Source organism: Stenella coeruleoalba, assembly GCF_951394435.1.
Source record: "Stenella coeruleoalba genome assembly, chromosome: 19".
Taxonomy (NCBI): Eukaryota; Metazoa; Chordata; class Mammalia; order Artiodactyla; family Delphinidae; genus Stenella; species Stenella coeruleoalba.
The window spans coordinates 810603-828256 of NC_137165.1; the positions used below are offsets into that span (position 1 = coordinate 810603).

Below are 17654 nucleotides of genomic sequence, written 5' to 3' on the forward strand. Positions count from 1 at the left end.
GTTTTGGTGCCTTATATGCCGAGTTCCAGACTCTAGAACCAGGGCACTTGCTCCATACAAGGAAGGAAGGAATGACGTCGCAGGAGGAGAAGCCACCCGGGAGGACACGCCACCCCAGGCGTGGACCTCGGAGGGGCTCGGTCTCCTGGATATCTTCCTGATTATTCGGAAGATTGTAAGTCAGGCCCCTCGTGCATCCACTAGGCAGGAAGGACAGGAGAGGCTCTGTCCCAGGGTGGAGGTGGGGAGGGGGCCGCTGGGCGGGACGGTGAGCTCCCCGGGGAGGATGTGGGGCTGGTGAACAGCACGGGGTCGGGGGTCATAAAAGTGCTTTACAACTGGGTTGTGATGCAGCTGCACGGGGTACACATTTGTCAAAACTATAAAAAGGGGGAATTTTTGCTATATGTAAACACTACCTAAAATGTTTTTTAATAAAAGAAAAAAACACAGAAACAAACACCACAGCCACGATGGGTACGCTGGGCTTCATTTTATAATTCTCTCTACTTACATATGTGTTTGAAATTTTCCAACATTAAAAAACAAACAAACAAAAACCCTAAGATCCCTGGTCTGTTCAGAACCCTCCCACGGCCCCTCCTGGCTCAGAATAAAAGCTGAAGACGCCACATGGCCTCAGCTCTTTAAACCCACCCCAGGGTCTTTGCACTGGCTGTTCTCTCTGCCTGGACCAGGCTCCCTCACTTCCTTCAAGTCTTTCATTAAAAAAGCCCGGTCTGTAGAGGTCTGTCCTCGATACCCCCTCTGAAACCTCTCCAAAGGCACCTCCTCCCCTCCCCCCGACTGAGTCTCCCTGGGCCCTTGTCTCAGTGAGACGGACCACGGATTTATTTCCTTCTTGGTGCCTCTCCCTCCCCTAGAATGTCAGCTCCTGAAGGGCAAGGAGTTTGGTCTGTTTGTTCACTGGGTGCCCCTAGAATAGTGACTGACACACAGTAGGTGCTCAATAAATATTTGCTAAATGAATTAATGGCTGACTGAATAAATGATACCCTATGTACAATACATGGGACCCGGTCTCCGTGTGGCCCCACCAAGCCTTGGCCATTGGGGCTTTCATGACCCAGGGCCCATCTCCCCAGGACTGCTGGGACCCAGCTTTGCTTTCTAACTTTGGGGGGGGGTCACAGGTTCATTCAGGAGCCCCCTCCCCAAGGCTCCTCCATGACCAGCATGCTTTGGTGTTGAAAGATAGAGGCAAGTCCTTTCAACTCTGTAAAGACTGATTGCTTGCTTTATTCTTTGATTGATCCACTGCCTGTTCCACAAAGGATTTCTGCAAGGTTTAAAGACCCCAACGAGATAATAGACATTTAAAACTAGGACAGAAAGAAGGGAATCAAAAACAGGGAGGATCCTGGGCTCTTATGGTGGACTTGGTGTGCCCTCGGCCCTGCCAGGAATCTCCCCTGTACCCAGGAGGACTGAGGAGCTTCAATGAGGGCCTTCCAAGGGAGGTGATGCTTGGACAGCAGCGCGTGCAAAGGCCCAGCATGGGAAACGGCATAGCCAGTTGATGGAATTTCCAGAAACTTCTTCTGGCTTCCCCACACCACTCAAGTTTATTTGGAGACAAAGAAATCACCTGAGACACACACAAGATTACGTCTTGCTCAGGATTGCAGCCAGCCCTGACTCAGCTCAAGTCAAGACCCCCTCTGACCCCAGGATCCTCTTCTATCTCCTTGTATGTTATGACTCACTCCTCAGCCTTGTTTTGTTTCCAAACTCTGTGACACAACACACACTTATTTTTTTTAAATCTGCTAGGATAGGATATTCTCAATAAATATATCTGACAAAGGACTAATAACCAGACAAGAAAAAGAACTCCAAAACGAAAAACAAACAAACTTAAACAGGCACTACAAAAGTAGATATCCAAACGGTCAAGGAGTGGATGAAAAAGGTTCAACGTCATGGGTCATCAGGGGAATGCAAACTTAAGCCAGTGAGCGACGACTTCACACTCATCAGATGGCTAGAACCAAAGGGACTGACAGCACCGAACGTAACTCTCAAAATTGTCGGCAGGAGTGTAAAAATGGTACAACCACTTTGGAAAAAGGCCTGGCAAGTCCTCATAAAATTCAAGGTACACTGACTACAAGACGCAGCCACCTGCAAGGAGCACCATGTTCAAGAATGTCCACAGTACGTTTATTCGTAACAGTCAGAAACAACCCAAACGCCCATCAACAGCAGGCGGCTAAATTGTGGAATATGTACACAATGGAATACTATTCAGTGATGAAAAAGATACAACCACAAGGATTAACCTCACACATAAAATGTTGAAAAAAAGAAACGACCCTGAAAGTGCAGACTATATGATACTGTTTACATGAAGTTCTAGGAAAAGCAAATTAGTCAAGGGGTGGGGCACTGGCAGGAAGGGGGAAACACAAGGGTCGGGTATCTGGTATTGGGCAGTGGTCACGTGGGAGTGACGTCATGCTTACACCTTCATTAACGAACTAGTAAAACCTGCAGTCACCTGACTCGGTGGGCTGCTTCTGATCTGAGCAAAGCTGGGGGTGGGGAGGGGTTGTCCAGTCCCCTTTCAAAAAAGTAGTCTGGTCCTCACACCCCCAGTCCTGTGTGTCCTCAAGCAAGTCCCTGGAACTCTTGGGACTCAGTCCTCCCCCCCCCGCCCCGCCTTGAGTGGCTCCAGGGATCTCCAAGGCGCTTCCCGCGCTGCTGCCTCTGGGGTAGAGGTGGCATTTCACCGGATCCAAAGCAAGCAAGGTGACCTCGCAGATCTCCCCGGGCCCCTGTCCTCCCGGTGACAAGGGGTTAAGCGAACCTACTTCCCAGGCTTCCTTGGGGCTTTGCTGAGGCCAGGCACACAGCAAGCGCTTAATAAGTGGTGGCTGCGAGGAACTTCCCTGCTGGCGCAGTGGTTGAGAGTCCGCCTGCCAATGCACGGGACACGGGTTTTAAGCCCTGATCCGGGAAGATCCCACATGCCGCGGAGCAACTAAGCCCGTGCACTACAACTACTGAGCCTGTGAGCCACAACTACTGAAACCCGCGTGCCTAGAGCCCATGATCCACAGCAAGAGAAGCCACCGCAATGAGAAACCCGCGCACCCCAAAAAGTAGCCCCCGCTCTCCACAACTAGAGAAAGCCCGCGGGCAGCAACGAAGACCCAACGCAGCCAAAACTAAATAAATTTTAAAAAAACAACAACTGGTGGCTGCGAGGGGACGGTGAGAATTGCCCTACAGGTCGTCACGTGTCTTTTTTTTTTTTTTGCTGTACGCGGGCCTTTCACTGCTGTGGCTTCTCCCGTTGTGGAGCACAGGCTCCGGACGCGCAGGCTCAGCGGCCATGGCTCACGGGCCCAGCCGCTCCGCGGCATGTGGGATCTTTCCGGACCGGGGCACGAACCCGTGGTCCCCAGCATCGGCAGGCGGACTCTCAACCACTGCGCCACCAGGGAAGCCCCGTCACGTGTCTTTGAGAAGGGGTCCGTGCGGGCCCCAAAGTCTCCTGCCAGCTGAGGCCAGAGGCCCAAGGGCCCAGGCGCGAAGCTGTGAGCGGCGCGGCGCCTTTAAGAGCCAAACGGAATGCACCAAAACAGAGCGGCCGCGCGCTTACTGGCCGCGCGCTGCACGTGACCGCACAGCTGATTTCCTGCCCCCCTTTTTGTTGCTGCTGCCGCCGCCGAGTGTCAGTTTCTGCGCCGCCGCCTGCGGTCGGCCCGCTGTGCGGGTCCGCGCGCCTCTCGCGGAGCCCGCCGCGCGCCCGCAGCCCAGGTCCCAGCGCCCATGGCGCACTCGCCGGCCGCCGTGCCGCCGGGCGCGCCGGAGCAGGGCTGCCCCATCCGCGTGGAGCACGACCGCAGGCGCCGCCAGTTCACCGTCCGGCTCAACGGTAACGCGGGGCCCGGCCCGCCCCCGCCTTTTGTCTGCGCGCCGCTGGGCTGGGGGCGCACTCGCGGGCCGGGTGGAGGCGGGCTGCCGGGAGAGTCGAGCCCGCGCCGGGCGCCCGGGGTGGAGAGGGCCCCGGGGAGGCGGAGGCAGGCGCCGGGCAGCTCCGATCCCGCCTCGGCCCCGGGGAACCCGCACCTGCTCGGCCTGGCTGTTTTCCGGGCTGCTGCCGAGGTCCTGGGGACCGTGGTGAGCCACCACCTCCCCTTTCCCCGATGTTCAATGGCTTCTGGCTGCACCTGGGAACCTTAGCTTTTCTGCACCAAGGGGATTGGAAGAATCCTCTGGGCCGACCCGGGGCTGACAGACAGAGGGACTTCTGCCTGGAAGGGGCAGGGGGTGTAGAGGGATGGTGTCGCCATCAGACCCCAGAGGCTCTGGGACCTTGGCTAAGTTGCTTCATCTCTGTGCGCTCCAGTTTCTCCATCTCTACAATGGGGTTAACCCCAGCGCATAACTCCTGGCTGGTGGTAAGGACCAGATGCCCCAGTAAGAGTAAGATTCAGAACAGCGCCTGCGGCAGGTAGTAAATGTTGGTGAACACTGACTGGGTATTATTATTATTATTATTATTAATTATTTTGGCCAAGAGGTGCAGCATGCGGGATCTTAGTTCCCCCACCAGGGATTGAACGCGTGCCCCCTGCAGTGGAAGCACTGGAAGTGCAGAGTCTTAAGCACTGGACCGCCAGGGAAGTCCCTGGGCATTACTTTTTAAACCAGAAGCAACGTCAAGTCCTCATTTCCTGTAGAGAAAGGTTCCACCACTTACTAGCCCACACTCCCTCTGCCTAAGAGATCTGGGGATGGGAAGTGGAATTATGAAATGGAGGAGTGAACTTTCATCCCTGTGTCCCACCCCTTCTGCCTTAATAACTTTTTCTTCCCTCCCAGCTGGGCCCCCTGTGGCAGTGTCTAAGCTGGAAGGGTCCTTATGGGCCACTGTGCCCATTTCTGAGGAGGGAAGGGGAAGGCTTCCTGAGGTGGGGGGGATGCGCAGAGCCTGGATGGGGTCCTGCTTGGGCCCACTCCTCCCACCTGCACTTGGACAGCCGGGAGGGGCTGGGGCCTGGAGCGCGGACCTTCCTCAGAAGCCCCCTTTGGGCTGTGCTGTGCATTGAGCTGGGCCCAGCACATCCCTGTCACAACATCCCTGTGACCTGGACATCACCACCGCAGCTCAGGGGAGTGAGCCGAGGCCGGCGCAGGGGAGGAGCGCAGGCCGGAACTCAGACACGCGTCTTTCCACCTGGAGGCATGTACTTCCACCGCCACACTGCCTGCAGTGGCCCGGCTGGCTGGCTGGCCGTGACTCTCCGAGCCCCGCTGCTCTCGTTGGACGAGGCCCCATGGCTTTTCAAATCCTCCTTTTGAGGCTCCAGAGAGGCCTTAGATTCCCTTGGGGAGCTCAGGAGGCCCTAGACACTCAGAGAAAGAAGAAAAAGGGAATGTTTTGGGTTTTCCTTCTTTCTTTCCCTAGTGAGTACAGCCAAAGGACACCCCTCTAGACTTGGCTGTGGTCAGAGCTGGATGTGACCAGCCATCTTTCTAAACTTGCACCTCTGTTGCCTACTGCTCATTTGGCTAACCGTAAAGTGGACCGGGATCCCCAGCCATGCCCGGGAGTAGCTCCTTGCCTGCCTGCGAGACGGGGGCTGTGCAGCCAGGCCGGACCTGGTCTGGGTGTATATGGGGGGCGGGGAGTCATCTGTGCCCAAGCCCCCACCCCGCCCCAGCTGGGGAGGGGAACAGCTTGCCGTGGTGTCTCCTAACCTGCAGGCAGTTCCCGGAGGCCAGCTCACTGCGCCTGTGAGAGATGTGGGCACTGAGGCCGAGAGGCAGAGTGGCCCTGGGGCTCCAGGTGCAGGTGTGTACCGGCCATCCCCTGGCACAGCTGGGCTGAGGAGCCTCCAGCAGCCTCCAGGTCTGGGGAGGGAAGAGGTTTGAGCAGCTGTGCGCATTCAGTCCTCAGGAGGCCCCACGCACAGGGAGTCGCTTTATCCTCAGCCTTGTTGGTGGGGGGTGGGGCGTTGTCCAAACTGCTCTGCCCATTTTACAGAGGAGGAATCTGAGGCAGGGAAAGTGACTGACGTGCCCAGGGGCTTGCACCTTGGAGGTAGAAGAACTAGGATTCATTCCACAAGTGCTTGTTGAACACCTACTGTGTGTTGCGCAACGTTGTTGTAGGTGCTGGGGGCTCCTGGGACCGACCGTCTGGAGGCAGTGGACGAGAAAGTGTAGAGTGTCCTAGAGAGCAAGGCTGGTGAGAAATAAGGTCGGGCGTCAGGAAAGGGCTCTTCTTTGTTTTGGCTGCGCTATGCGTCACGTGGGATCTTAGTTCCCCCACCAGGGATCGAACCCTTGGCCCCTGCATTGGAAGCGCAGAGTCTTAACCATTGGACCACCAGGGAGGTCCCAAGGGCTGTTGTTTAGAGTCAGGTGTCTGGGACGGCCGCCCTGGGAAGGAGGCAAGGAAGGGAGCTATGGTGGGAACGGCACTCCACGTGGAAGGGGCGGCAAGTGCAAAGGCTCTAGGATGCCTGATGTGTATTGGGAGCAGCAGGGACGGGAAGACGGAGAGGCCGCATAGCAGAGGACGTCAAGAGGTCTTGGGGGCAGGTGGTGCGGGGCCGTGGAAAGCATTGTGAGGACTTGGCCTTGACTCCGGGTGAGGTGGGTGCCTGGGAGGGTCCTGAGCAGAGGGCGGGTGGGATGTCCTGGGCTCCCTCTGGCTGCTCCGGGGCAAGACAGGAGCAAGGATGGCTACTGCTCTGGAGCAGGCGGTGTGAGAGGAGGGGAGAAATCCCAGCTCCTGGATGGCTGCTGAAAGAAGCGTGGATGGGTCTTGCTGATGTGGGCTGTGAAAGAATGCAGGTGTCCAGGCTTGTCTGGTCCCCAGATCCAGGGTCTGAAAAGCTAGCTTGTATCACCATTTCATCAGTGGGGAAAGCGCAAAGCCAGAACTGAGCTCCCACCCCTGGGCGGCCCCACCCTTGGCCTTTGCTTTCCCCTCTCAGCCAGCACCGAGTGTCCCACTTGCTCCAAGAAGCGTCATTTGGGGGTCCTGGAACCCAGCGCCTTCCACATCCTCCCCAGCCCCCACTTTGCAGATGGGAAGACTGAGGCCCTGGGGGCAGCAGGGCTGAAAGCGCAGCAGAGGCCTCCTACGTTCAGATCCCAGTTCCCGGGCAGGAGGCCCCTGCCCGAGCCACGTTGTGCTCCCAGGGCACCCTCATGCCCTTCGCGTCCTGGGATGCATGCTAGAGCGGGTCCCTGGGCAGGGTGCCTGGGGGGGATGGGACCAGCTGGGCCTGTGGGTGGGCTTCCTGGGCGGCCCCCAGGGTCTGCCCTCTCACGCTTCCCAGCTCTGAGCCACCAGCCCATGGCCCCTGCCCACAGCAGGCTCTGCAGGTGGAGATGCCCAGAGAAGCCAGGCGGTGCCGCCCGCCCTGGGCTCCCTCGCCCAATTGTCCTTGACCAGCTACGTCCCAGAGGGCACAGAGAGCCTGGGTTCTGGCTTTGCCTCTGCCTCATCGTCTGTATAACAGGCGTTTTGATCTGCCGGGCCTGCTCTCGGAACTGGTGCAGGCAGGGCGGAGACGGAGGGAAGGTCTCCTCATTTGCCAGGTTGCTTTAACTTTTCTCAAAACCAGTCACAGCCCATGATCTCGACGTGACCCTCAGGAGGGAGGTAGCCGCTGTCCCAGACCTGGTGACGTCTGAGGTCTCCTGGCAGAGCTGGGACTGGAAGCCGGGGCCCTGGCTGGCTCCATGGCCCCCACATGGCAAGTACTGGCCCAGCCCGGAGAAGGGCCTGGGGTCCAGCCAGGCTGCCACACGCGGAGGCTGTGGGATCCACGGACCCAGATGCCGGGGATGGGGTGGCCGTGGTGCCCAGGGGGGCAGGTCAGGGGGTTCTCCGGTGGGAGGCGCCAGGCAGAGGGAGCACCCGACCGAGGCTGGGTGGACGTGAGGGGCCACGAGGAGGCCCCTGAGCAGAGGACGGACGGGATGTGACTCGGCTTCCACGGGGGACCCAGGGGCCGGCGGAGGTATGAAGTGGCCAGATTCCGGGCATGTTTTGAAAGCTGTTCCCACGGGCCTGCCGGAGGTCAGAGCAGAGGCTGAGAGACGTATGAGAAGCGCCTCGGGGGGTGGCCGTCTCCAGGCAGCGTGGGGCAGTTGGCACTGGGCAGCCTCTGCGGTCACTGAGGCCCAGGTGGTGCAGGGCTGTCCACTGGCGTCTGCCTCCTCCGCAGCTCAGGGAGGTGTGGGGCGGGGACAGCGTCGCGCCCTGTCCCTCACACGCAGCCACGTCTGCCCCGCGGCCCGATGCCCTTCTGCTCCTCTCAGCCGCAAGACCCGGGGTCCCCAGACAGCTCCACACATGCCGAGCTGCGCCATAGCCTCTCAGAGCCTCGGTTTCCCTGTTTGTCGATGGGGCTGTGAGAACCCTGCCCATCTTGTAAGGTTCTCGTGAGGATTGGTGTGTGCAGGGGCTGAGTGGCCCCAGCAGTGTGAGCTGCAGCTGTCCTGTCCCAGTGTCCCCAAGGGCGTGGGGTCGGGCTCCAGGGAGGTACTGGGCGTACAGCAGCCACGAGCCGGCCTTCAGCTCCTGCTGTGTGTGTGGCACAGAACAGCAGGAGTTTGTGGGGCAGGTATTTCTTGGGCATCTGCTCCGGGCTGGGCACTGGGGATGTGGTGGTGACCAAGCCCCTGGGACCACCAGGAGCTGACGGAGTGGGAGGGACAGAGAATCCCCCAGGCCATCCTGGGATCTGGTCCATCTGTGGCCCAAGTTGTCACTCAGGAATGCTGAGGGAGGCGATGGGTTAGCGAGTGAGCAGGGACCCGGAGAAGGCTGACAAGGGCTCCAGACCCTGCCCCCTGTCTGCAGGGGGCCTCGGTGCAGAAGCAGAGGTCCGCGCAGTGCCTGTGAAGTCCCCACGTGGCCTGCTGCCCTGCGTAAACATTCTGCCTCGGGGCCTTTGTGCTGGCTGTGCCCTCTGCCCACCCCTCCCCTGCTCTTCCCTCAGACGTCTGCTGCTCCCCAGTTACCCCTCAGCTCAGAGGTTTCCTCCTGGGAGGTCTCCCCTGGCTAAATGCCCGTCTCCCCAGGCCCAGATTATTTTTTCCTTCATACACTTGAAACTTCCTGAAATAGTAACCCATGGAGTTGTCCTCAGCTCCTGAAACAGTGTCTGGGGCTCAGTGAACTTTTGTCAAGGGGAACAGGTGGACAGATGGGTGGATGGGATGCCTGGGCAGGTAGATGGGCAGGCAAATGGGGGCCGGATGGGTGGGTGGGTGTGTGGTTGGATGGACAGACAGACAGGCGGATGAGGAACTGAAGACTTTGGTTGGAGGAACTCCAGTTAAATGTTTTTCCAGCAGGAAACCAGGGTAGACCAGAGTGCCAGGCCTGAGAGGGCATGAAGGCCAGTTTGCTCTCCCTCTTGTGCCTGGCGTGGCTTTCCTGTGTGCCCCTCCTTCTGCCCTTCCCCAGGTCCGGTGGGAGGTCCTGCTCTCTTGTCTCTTCAGGCTCTGGTTTAGTTGGCGACTTGCTGAGCTCTGCTCTTCATCCAGCGCTGGGGCTCCCAGTCCCTCGGGCAGGTGCTCCGGTGGGGATGCAGAGAGCTGAGCTTTGGGGGGCGCCGGGGGCCCTGGGATGCTGGCTGGAGGGTAGCGGGAAAGGCCCACGCGGGGCTCGGTATGTTCGGTCGCTGTTCTAAGCATTTTACGGAAATTGCCTCATTTAACCCTCCACACACTCTAATGAGGAATGTTCTGTTACATGCATACTTTATGGACGCGGAACTGAGGCGCAGAGAGGCGATTCCAGACCCAGCTCCTCAGCCGGGCTCCAAACGCCTGCGCCTCCAAGGCCCAGGCCTCCGTGCCGGCTCGGGCCTCACCCGCCAACCACCCTCCCCACAGGGTGTCACGACCGGGCTGTCCTGCTCTACGAGTACGTGGGCAAGCGGATTGTGGACCTGCAGCACACGGAGGTCCCCGACGCCTACCGCGGGCGTGGCATCGCCAAGCACCTGGCCAAGGTAGGGGCGTGGGGGCTGCCCCCCACTCACAGGAGACCACGCCCCGGGGGCCGGGCCCCGCCCTCCAGCGGCTGCGGCCGCCTCGCCCCCTTCCCCTCCTCTGGGGGCTGGGCCTCCGGGCCCCCGCCGCCGTACGCACACACCTGCCCGGCGCCGGGAGCTCACTGCCGGGACCCCGTGTATGGCACGTGGTAGGTGCTCCGTGAACCCTTGCTGAACAGGTGGGCAGACATTGGAGTGACTTGGCTCTTGCCCCTGCGTCCCCAGCCGCTAGGAGAGCAGCTTGGGCTTCAAGGGCCTTTGACCTGGAGCAGAGCTCGGCCTTGCGTTCCCCTGACGGCTGACGGGGCCTAGCCCCTCCCCCTGCTGCCCCGTTGCTCCCTCCGCCCCCTCCCCCCTGGCCCCCGGCGGGGGACAGGTGTCTTTCAGTAGCAGCTCGAGCTGGCCTATGGGCCCACCCCGTTACAAGCAAGGAACCCAGAGTTGCTACCTGGGTAACAGGAGAAGGGATCTGCCAGGGGTGAGGGCGCTTATCTGCAAAATGGGAGAAGAGCCTGGAATCCTGTCACTAGAGGCTCTCGGGTTGAAACCCGGGGTCAGGTGTGGGCCGCTGGGGGGTGGCCGGAGGGTCAGACGGGCGACCAGGAGCCCAGGCGCCTAGTCAGCCCTCGGCCTTTGTCATCAGACCCTCCAGCTACACCCAGACTGTGCTGTACTGTTTCAGCAAACGTTTATTGTGCACCAGTGTGTGCAGGGCACTGGGGCAGGGAGGTGCACCAGACCCACCAGGACGACAACTGCACGCTGACATCCCCACCCCCGGCTGCTGCTCTTGGGATCCCTGTGAAAACTGAGTGACCTCTGCCAGGGGCGGAGGGAGCCCCGGGCGCCCCAACCCAGCCCATAGGGGAGGCTCCTAGAGGAGTGTCCAGTGAAGAATTAGAGGAGAAGAGGAGTTTGTTGGGCACCCCGGCTCGCTGTGGAGACGGGCGGGCAGCGCTCTCCCGGGGCGGATCCGACCCTGGCCCCTCTCTTCCCTGCCTTGTTCCTCCGGCAGTTCGCCAGAGCTTCCTGCCCCGACTTCCCGACTGTAACGGGGGTGGTGGCAGCACCCCTGGCTCCATCGCAGACCCGAGGGAAAGCCCGGGGCCTGAGGGGCTGGGCCTCTGAGCCGAGGTGCCGCTGGGGGCCCTGACCGCTCTTCTCTCTGCCCGGCTGCCAGGCCGCTCTGGACTTCGTAGTGGAGGAGGACCTGAGAGCCCATGTCACGTGCTGGTACATCCAGAAGTTCGTCAAGGAAAACCCCCTGCCGCAGTACCTGGAGCGCCTGCAGCCGTAGCCCCGGCCCCGCGGGGCCCGAGCCCGCCCACCGGACCCTCCCTCCGGGCCTCGCCCCGGCCTCTGCGTGCTCTCAGGAACCCTGGTCCCCACGGGGACAGACTCAGAGTTATTTTTGTAAGGACGTTTTTCTGTGGCCGTGGCCCAGCTGCCGTGGCGAACGGGGCCCGGCTGTTCCTGCTCTGCAGACACCGTGAGGGCCCACGGTCAGGACCGGAACGCGGACAGGGGCGTCCCTCTGGTCTTTCTGGGTCCCACCTGCTGCTCCCCGCTCCGTGATGGGCAGGGGGGCTGATCTGGGGCCCTGCCAACATGCCCAGGCCGGGTCGTCTCCGCAGATGAGGAGCCACGAGGAACCTTGTGTGCCAACTGCTGGGGGCGTCGGGCCAAGCGCGCGCGCACACATGTCTCCTTACTCCTTGCAACGCCCTTCAGCTCTGCAAGAGGCAGGCCCCCCGTGGCTGCCCTCCCCCTTCCAGCCCGAGTATCTTGGGGGTCCCCGCCCCTCGCTGTGGCTGAGCTTTCTCAGAGAGGGCCCTTCCGAGCTGGGGTAGGAGGGAGAAAACCGTCCTCCACGAACCAGCCGCACCACCCAAGAGGAAGAAGTAGTTCTGCAGAGGGATTTCCTGTGCAGCCGCCAGACATCAGAGCGTCTTTGCCTTCCTGCGAGCTCGTGGCCCGTCAGGAGTCCTGGGGCCCCTCCCGGACCAGCCTTCCTGGGAACAGCCTGGGGAGCAAGCACCCCAGCACCCTTTGTCCTGTGGGGCCAGCCTTTCTGGGGGCTGGTTAGGGCTCAGGGTACCAGCCTCTGCTGCCGCGCTCCCCACGAGGGCTGAATCCACACCTGCTCTTCTGTGGGGCTGGAGGGGAGCCCAGGAGTCCGGTCCCTCTGGGGTGAGGCATGAGTGACGTGGCCCCTTCAGCCCTCTGGCTAGGGTGGGCTGCTTGCCCCGTTGACACCTCCCTGCCTGACCTCGGCAGGCACTGGCCTGTGTCCTCTTCCCACTCGTCTGCTCCCAGTCTTGCACCAAGCCCCGCTCCTCCACTGCAGTGGCCCGGGGCCCCCAAACACCTGTGCACAAATGCCTTCTCACCTGGTGGCGGGAACCTCTCTGTCTGCGTGCCTGAAGGCCTGGCAGCCCCAGGGTCCCCGTCCTCAGCACCCCACCTTCCCAGGTCCCAGCCCCCAGCCCCACTCTGGCCTCCAGGAATCCCTGAGAGGGCCGAGGGCAACCATTGCACTCCCAGCTCTGTTTGCAAAGGGCTTTTGGGGGAGTCAGGGAGGCCCCTGGGCCTCTACCGTGCTGGCAGGAGGTGGGCTCGGCTGCTGGGTCCCCTCCGAGCCCGGGGGTGTCCCCTTCCTGGTGCAGCATAAGGAAAGAGTGGGTTGTAGGCCTGAGAGTGGACTGACGGGCAGCCCAGGCTCTGAGCCATTTCCCTCTCCAGCACCACCCGCTCCCTGTCCACATATCCCTCCCAAGTTCAAGCACAGACTCCGTCATGAGAACTTCTCTCCAGTAGCTCAGCGAGCTGGTGCTGACCCCTCTGCAGCCTTTGGGGCAAGGTGGCCCAGTTCCAGGGGGCGCTGTCCGTAGCCGGGTGTCCTGCAGCAGTGGCGCAGGGGACCCCAGGGCTGGGTGGCACCAGGGCCCACCAACCCCCGTCCCAGCCTGCACCTGTGTTCTAACAGCAGGTGACTGGGTGCCCAGCCGGCATGCAGACAAAACACTTAGTACTTGAACCAGGGGATGTGCGGGGTCTCCAGGGCCCCTGCAGCACTGGACCCAGGGACAGCCTGTCCCCAGTTTCTGCAGGTGCGACCCGGGCCTCCTCGCCTCGGGCTGCCTTAAAGTGCCGCTGCTGCTCCGCTAGAGCCCTCGGCGGCAGCAACGGCCAACTCTCCCAGGTCGGGCCGGGTCCACTGCAGACACCTGCGCCGGAGCCCCAGCCCCCCCCCTGCCAGCACGCCCAACCCCATCCCGCTGTGGCTGGCTGCCCCCCCCACCCCGTGCTACCCTGACTGACTGGCGTCCCAGCCTCGGCCCCCAGCCCCACCCATCCCGGGACACCTGGGGAACCCTTGCTCAGGAGGCAGGCCACGTGGGCCAGTTTGTGTGCCACTGGCAGGGCAGGGGGACACTCAGAGACCCACCCAGGCCCCCCAAGCAGATCGCCCCCGAGGCCCCGTGCCCTCCTGCCACAGCTGACTGTGGGTCTCTCTTTCTCACCCGGTCGAGACAGGTGGTCACTCACGTGCCTTTCCCACTCAGGACCTGCTGCAGGTGGCGTCTGGGCCAGGGCTGGTCTCCAGACGGATTGCATGACGTACATTTCAATAAAAGGTGTGACCCAGTGCAGCTCCAGGACTGCTTCTGGAAGGGCAGGGGCACTCCTCCCACCCCACCCCCGCCCCACCTCCCCCGCCCCTGCCTCTGCTCCACCCCCATGACAGTCGGGCTCCACCCAGGTTGGGGGGGGGCCCTCAGGTGTGAGGGAGGAGTGAGAGGGCAGACCTGGCAGGTGCTCTGTGTTCCCGCATCCTAGCTGGCGGCAGGGGAAGCAAGGCTCTGAGAGGCGCAGGTGGCGTCAGGATCTCGGGGCTTTGCCGGCCCGGCCCGTGCCTCCTCCCAGGTATGGGCCCCTCTAAGGCCACAGTCATGCCCCTGGCACTGGCTCCCCTCGCTGGGAGTGGCTGGATGGGGTGACCAGGAAGAGGCTGTCAGGTCACATCAGCTGCTGCTCTTAGCCCTGTCCCTCTCTCCCCAGGAAGCCTTCCCTTGGAGCTCCTGGCCCAGGGGGGCACAGGCCAGGGGCAAGCGGCACTCAGAACACAGACGATGGAGAGCCTCCGGCATGGTGTCTGGAGCCTGAGGACTCCTGGATGGGGCGTGTTCCTCTAGGTCCACCTGGCGGGGGTGGGGGTGGGGGGGAGGGGGTCACATCGCTGCCCCAACGGAGAGGAAGGGGCTGTGCGGTCACCAGGTCGCCAGCCTTCCATCGTGGCCAGCTCGGCTCCCACAGCAGCTCCGTGAGACACCAGGTATTGGGGACCAGAGGCTGGGGGCGGGGAGTTCACAAGGCTGCAGGAAGGCGAGGGGACCAGGACCCACACCCAGTTCCTGGCCCTCCACGTCTGCATCCCGTGGCGGGGACTTCACAGGGCAATACCCGGGGACACCCCCAGCACCCGCCCTGCAGCAGCCTGGGGTCTAGAAGTAAAACCCAAGTTACCGTCTACCCTGAACCAGAATGAAACGGCGGGGCAGGGACAGGACAGACCCAGTAAAGGTCCCACCGGGAGAAGGGAGGGCAGGAGCCGGCAGCCGGGGCAGGAGTCATGGGTGCTGAGTGACCCCTGCCCACCCAGCCCTCCTCGTCCTGCTTCCCAGTGGCCACCTCTCAGGAGGAGCCTGCACACTTTCCGCAGCTCTTTCCTGACCACGTGGGTGTGACTAGGCTTTCCTCTGAGCAGCAACTCAGAGGCCCATGTCCCCTCCAGCCTGCAGAGTCCCCATCCCCAAAGCCGACCACATCCAGCTGTGGAACGGGCAGGATGGGGCCCAGGGGCCCCTCGTGTTCCCAGCACGGCTTCAGGGCAGGCTGGGGGTGAGTTCCAGCCATACAAACAAGGAGCCTGCGTTCTGAGGCCTGGATGGGGAGAGAGGAAAACGCACCCCCATTGGGATGCGGGGGATTGGGGGAGGGCTCTTTGCTCACAGCATGGGGCAGGGTCCCCTCAAGGCAGCCTGGCTGGCAAGGTGGTCCTGGGAGGTTCTAAGCCTGGAGTTAAACGGCAGGACAGAGCTGCAGGCACAGCGTGCAGACTTTGGGTAAAAGAAAGCAGGTTTTTTTTAAATTGAGGTATAGTTGATGTACAATATTGAATAAGTTTCAGGTGTTTAAGATAGTGATTCAGCCAGCCTGGCCAACACCTCCACAAACAATGGCCTGTATTAAATCCCTTCTGTTTGAAATACCTCGGGTGGATTTCTTTTCCTAATTAGACACTGACTAATATTGATAAAACTACCCCCATTTTACAGTTAGAAAAGTGACATTCAGAGAGAGGAAACGACTAACCAAAAGCAAACCCAGTACCTCTCCTCTGTCAGTCTGGTCCCATTACTGGGTCACAATGCTGTCCCCAGCTCTTCCTTGCACACTCTTCATCCAGGCCCCATGCAGATGCTACCTCTTGAAAAGACCTCTAGCCAACTGTAATCTCCAAGTCATCTATTACATCATCCTGCTTAGTTTCTTGTTAGTATTTATCATGCACTGAAAACTCCTAGTTACTTAGTTGTTTATTCGGCTGGACTGGAAACTCCATGAGACCAGGAAGTGTTTGTCTTACTAAGTGCTGTGACTCTGGTGCCTGAGAGTACCTGGTACTGACTGTGCACACAATTATTTGTTGTAAGAATGAATGAACAGAGGAGTAAGGGAAGTGGCAGAGATTTCTGAGCACCAGCTAGGACCCACCTTTCCTGCTGGCTGCTTCTCTGCCAGCAATCAGGGCTCTCTGGGGGCCCACAGGAATTTCAACTCCCATCATTCAGGTTGTGCCCTCAGTGGGAGCTCAGTTACTACACGCTGCCCGTGAATCTTCCAGGTGTCTGTGCACTAGTAGTGATGAACAGGTGACATTCTGGGTGTCTCCACTCAAGTCAGCAGACTGCGGCAGATGGCCTGTTAGAAGTTAAGTGCAAGAGCAGGGAGATGGGGAGATGGTCCCAGGCCCACAGTTGCTTGAGCACTTTCCTCTGTGCACTAGATCCTGGCCTGACTCTTCCTGAGAGACACCATAGCATAGCGAAATCTCGGCAACCAGATAGCTTGGGCTCAAATCCTGGCGCATGACTTTAGCGAGTCCCTCAGGTAGGGCCTCCTCATTTGCAAAATGAGAATGTGGATAAAAACAGTATCCCTTTCACAGGGCTGTTGTGAAGATTTAAGAGTTAATCACTTCAAATAATTAGAACAGGGCTTGGCCTGACTTAAACGTCCGTTGACTGTTACCTTGTGTGGTGTTCTGAGTTCTAAGGTGTCACCTTATGTAATACTCATACTGGTCCTCTGAGGAGAGGTGTTAATATCACACCCAAGTTACAAACTGGGAGGCTGAGAAAGAGAGGTTATAAAAGCAGCCCCCCCCCCCCAACACACACACAAAGCAGCCCCAGGTCCAGATCCATGCTTCAAACCCAACTGTTCTAGAAACCCTCTGAATCAGCAAACTGGTCCAGAGAAAATAGACTAATCACAAGGCGAGATGGTCATCGTTCGGAGGTCACTAAGCAGGGCCGCACACTGTTACCTGGAGGCGGGACTGTGACCCAACAGGAAGAGCAGGTGCTGCTGAAGGATGGTTGGCAGGGAGAGAAAGGCATTTTAGGCACAGCATGGACCGTCTGGGGACCTCCGAATCTGCTAACCTGGCTCTGGGCAGGCAAGGGAGGCAGTTGAAGCCAGAGAGGGGAGCAACCTCCACATTACGGAGGGGCTTCTGGGTCGCGCTTAGGAGCTTGAGTTGCATCTTGTAGGTACTGAGGGCCCGTGACAGACTCTTAAGACTGTTGTAGACTGTGAACCGAAAGGAAATCCTGAGGAATCCTCAACGATGGGAGCCGCATCTACACCCGACAGCCCTCGGGCCCTGGTTCGCCCGGTTCGGCGAGACCCGGGGGCTGAGAGCAGGCGCCGTGCTTCTCCCGTCTCTGGACACGGCGCTGATTTCAGCATGAGAGTTGCTCAAATGCTTATGGGACCAATTAATATGTCTAGCAACGCTGTCGGTCGGAAGCAGGGGAGGGACTACAACTTCAGAGCTGCGAGGGGTCCCCCGGATCAGCCCCTGCTCGGAGGGGACAGCGGGCAGGAGTCACTGGGCTCCGTCCGCCCTCCCGACTCGGCAGGGTCCAGGCAGGGCTCCCGCTGGCGGGGTGAGGGGCCAGCACCCGCCTTCGAAGACGCCCGAGTGCGGGGCTGTGTCCTCGCCACCACGGCCGGACGAGGGTGCGACGTGCGCGGCGCCCTGTCTCTCCCAGGAGTCATCACACGTTAAACTCTCCCCTTTCTCCGCTTCCAGACACTCTCTGCCAACAGCCTGCCAGCAGGGACCCCCTGGCGGCGGGGGCCGCGTCTGTCTCGCCTCCCGAGAATTTGGGGGATGAGCGAGGGTGGCCCCTCGGTGACCTCGGCAGTCGAAGCTCTCGAAGCGCAGGAGGCCTAGCGGCGGCTAGTCCGGAAGTGGGCCCTCAGCTCCTCCTGTCTGGGCCCGCGTTTCCCAGGCGGCCTCGG

At 60.3% G+C, this 17654-nt stretch overlaps 2 protein-coding genes across 2 annotated transcripts; both read left to right on the forward strand.

The window, feature by feature from the left end:
* The first annotated feature begins 3735 nt into the window (after positions 1-3735).
* Positions 3736-14154, forward strand: NATD1 (N-acetyltransferase domain containing 1). Its single transcript, XM_079904214.1, has 3 exons — positions 3736-3904; positions 9898-10016; positions 11239-14154. The coding sequence occupies exons 1-3, from the start codon at positions 3799-3801 to the stop codon at positions 11353-11355; spliced, it is 342 nt and encodes a 113-aa protein (XP_079760340.1). The 5' UTR covers positions 3736-3798; the 3' UTR covers positions 11356-14154.
* Positions 13103-17602, forward strand: LOC307177375 (uncharacterized protein; the record flags this gene model as incomplete). Its single annotated transcript, XM_079904486.1, has 3 exons — positions 13103-13168; positions 13227-13696; positions 14121-17602. The coding sequence occupies 3 exons, from the start codon at positions 13103-13105 to the stop codon at positions 14605-14607; spliced, it is 1023 nt and encodes a 340-aa protein (XP_079760612.1). The 3' UTR covers positions 14608-17602.
* Between the last annotated feature and the right edge of the window lie 52 nt (positions 17603-17654).

Coding starts and splice junctions, on each gene's coding strand:
- NATD1 (XM_079904214.1), top strand. CDS start 3,799: ATGGCGCACTCGCCGGCCGCCGTGCCGCCGGGCGCGCCGGAGCAGGGC. Junction 3,905..9,897: donor GTTCACCGTCCGGCTCAACG/GTAACGCGGGGC, acceptor CCCTCCCCACAG/GGTGTCACGACCGGGCTGTC. Junction 10,017..11,238: donor TCGCCAAGCACCTGGCCAAG/GTAGGGGCGTGG, acceptor CCCGGCTGCCAG/GCCGCTCTGGACTTCGTAGT.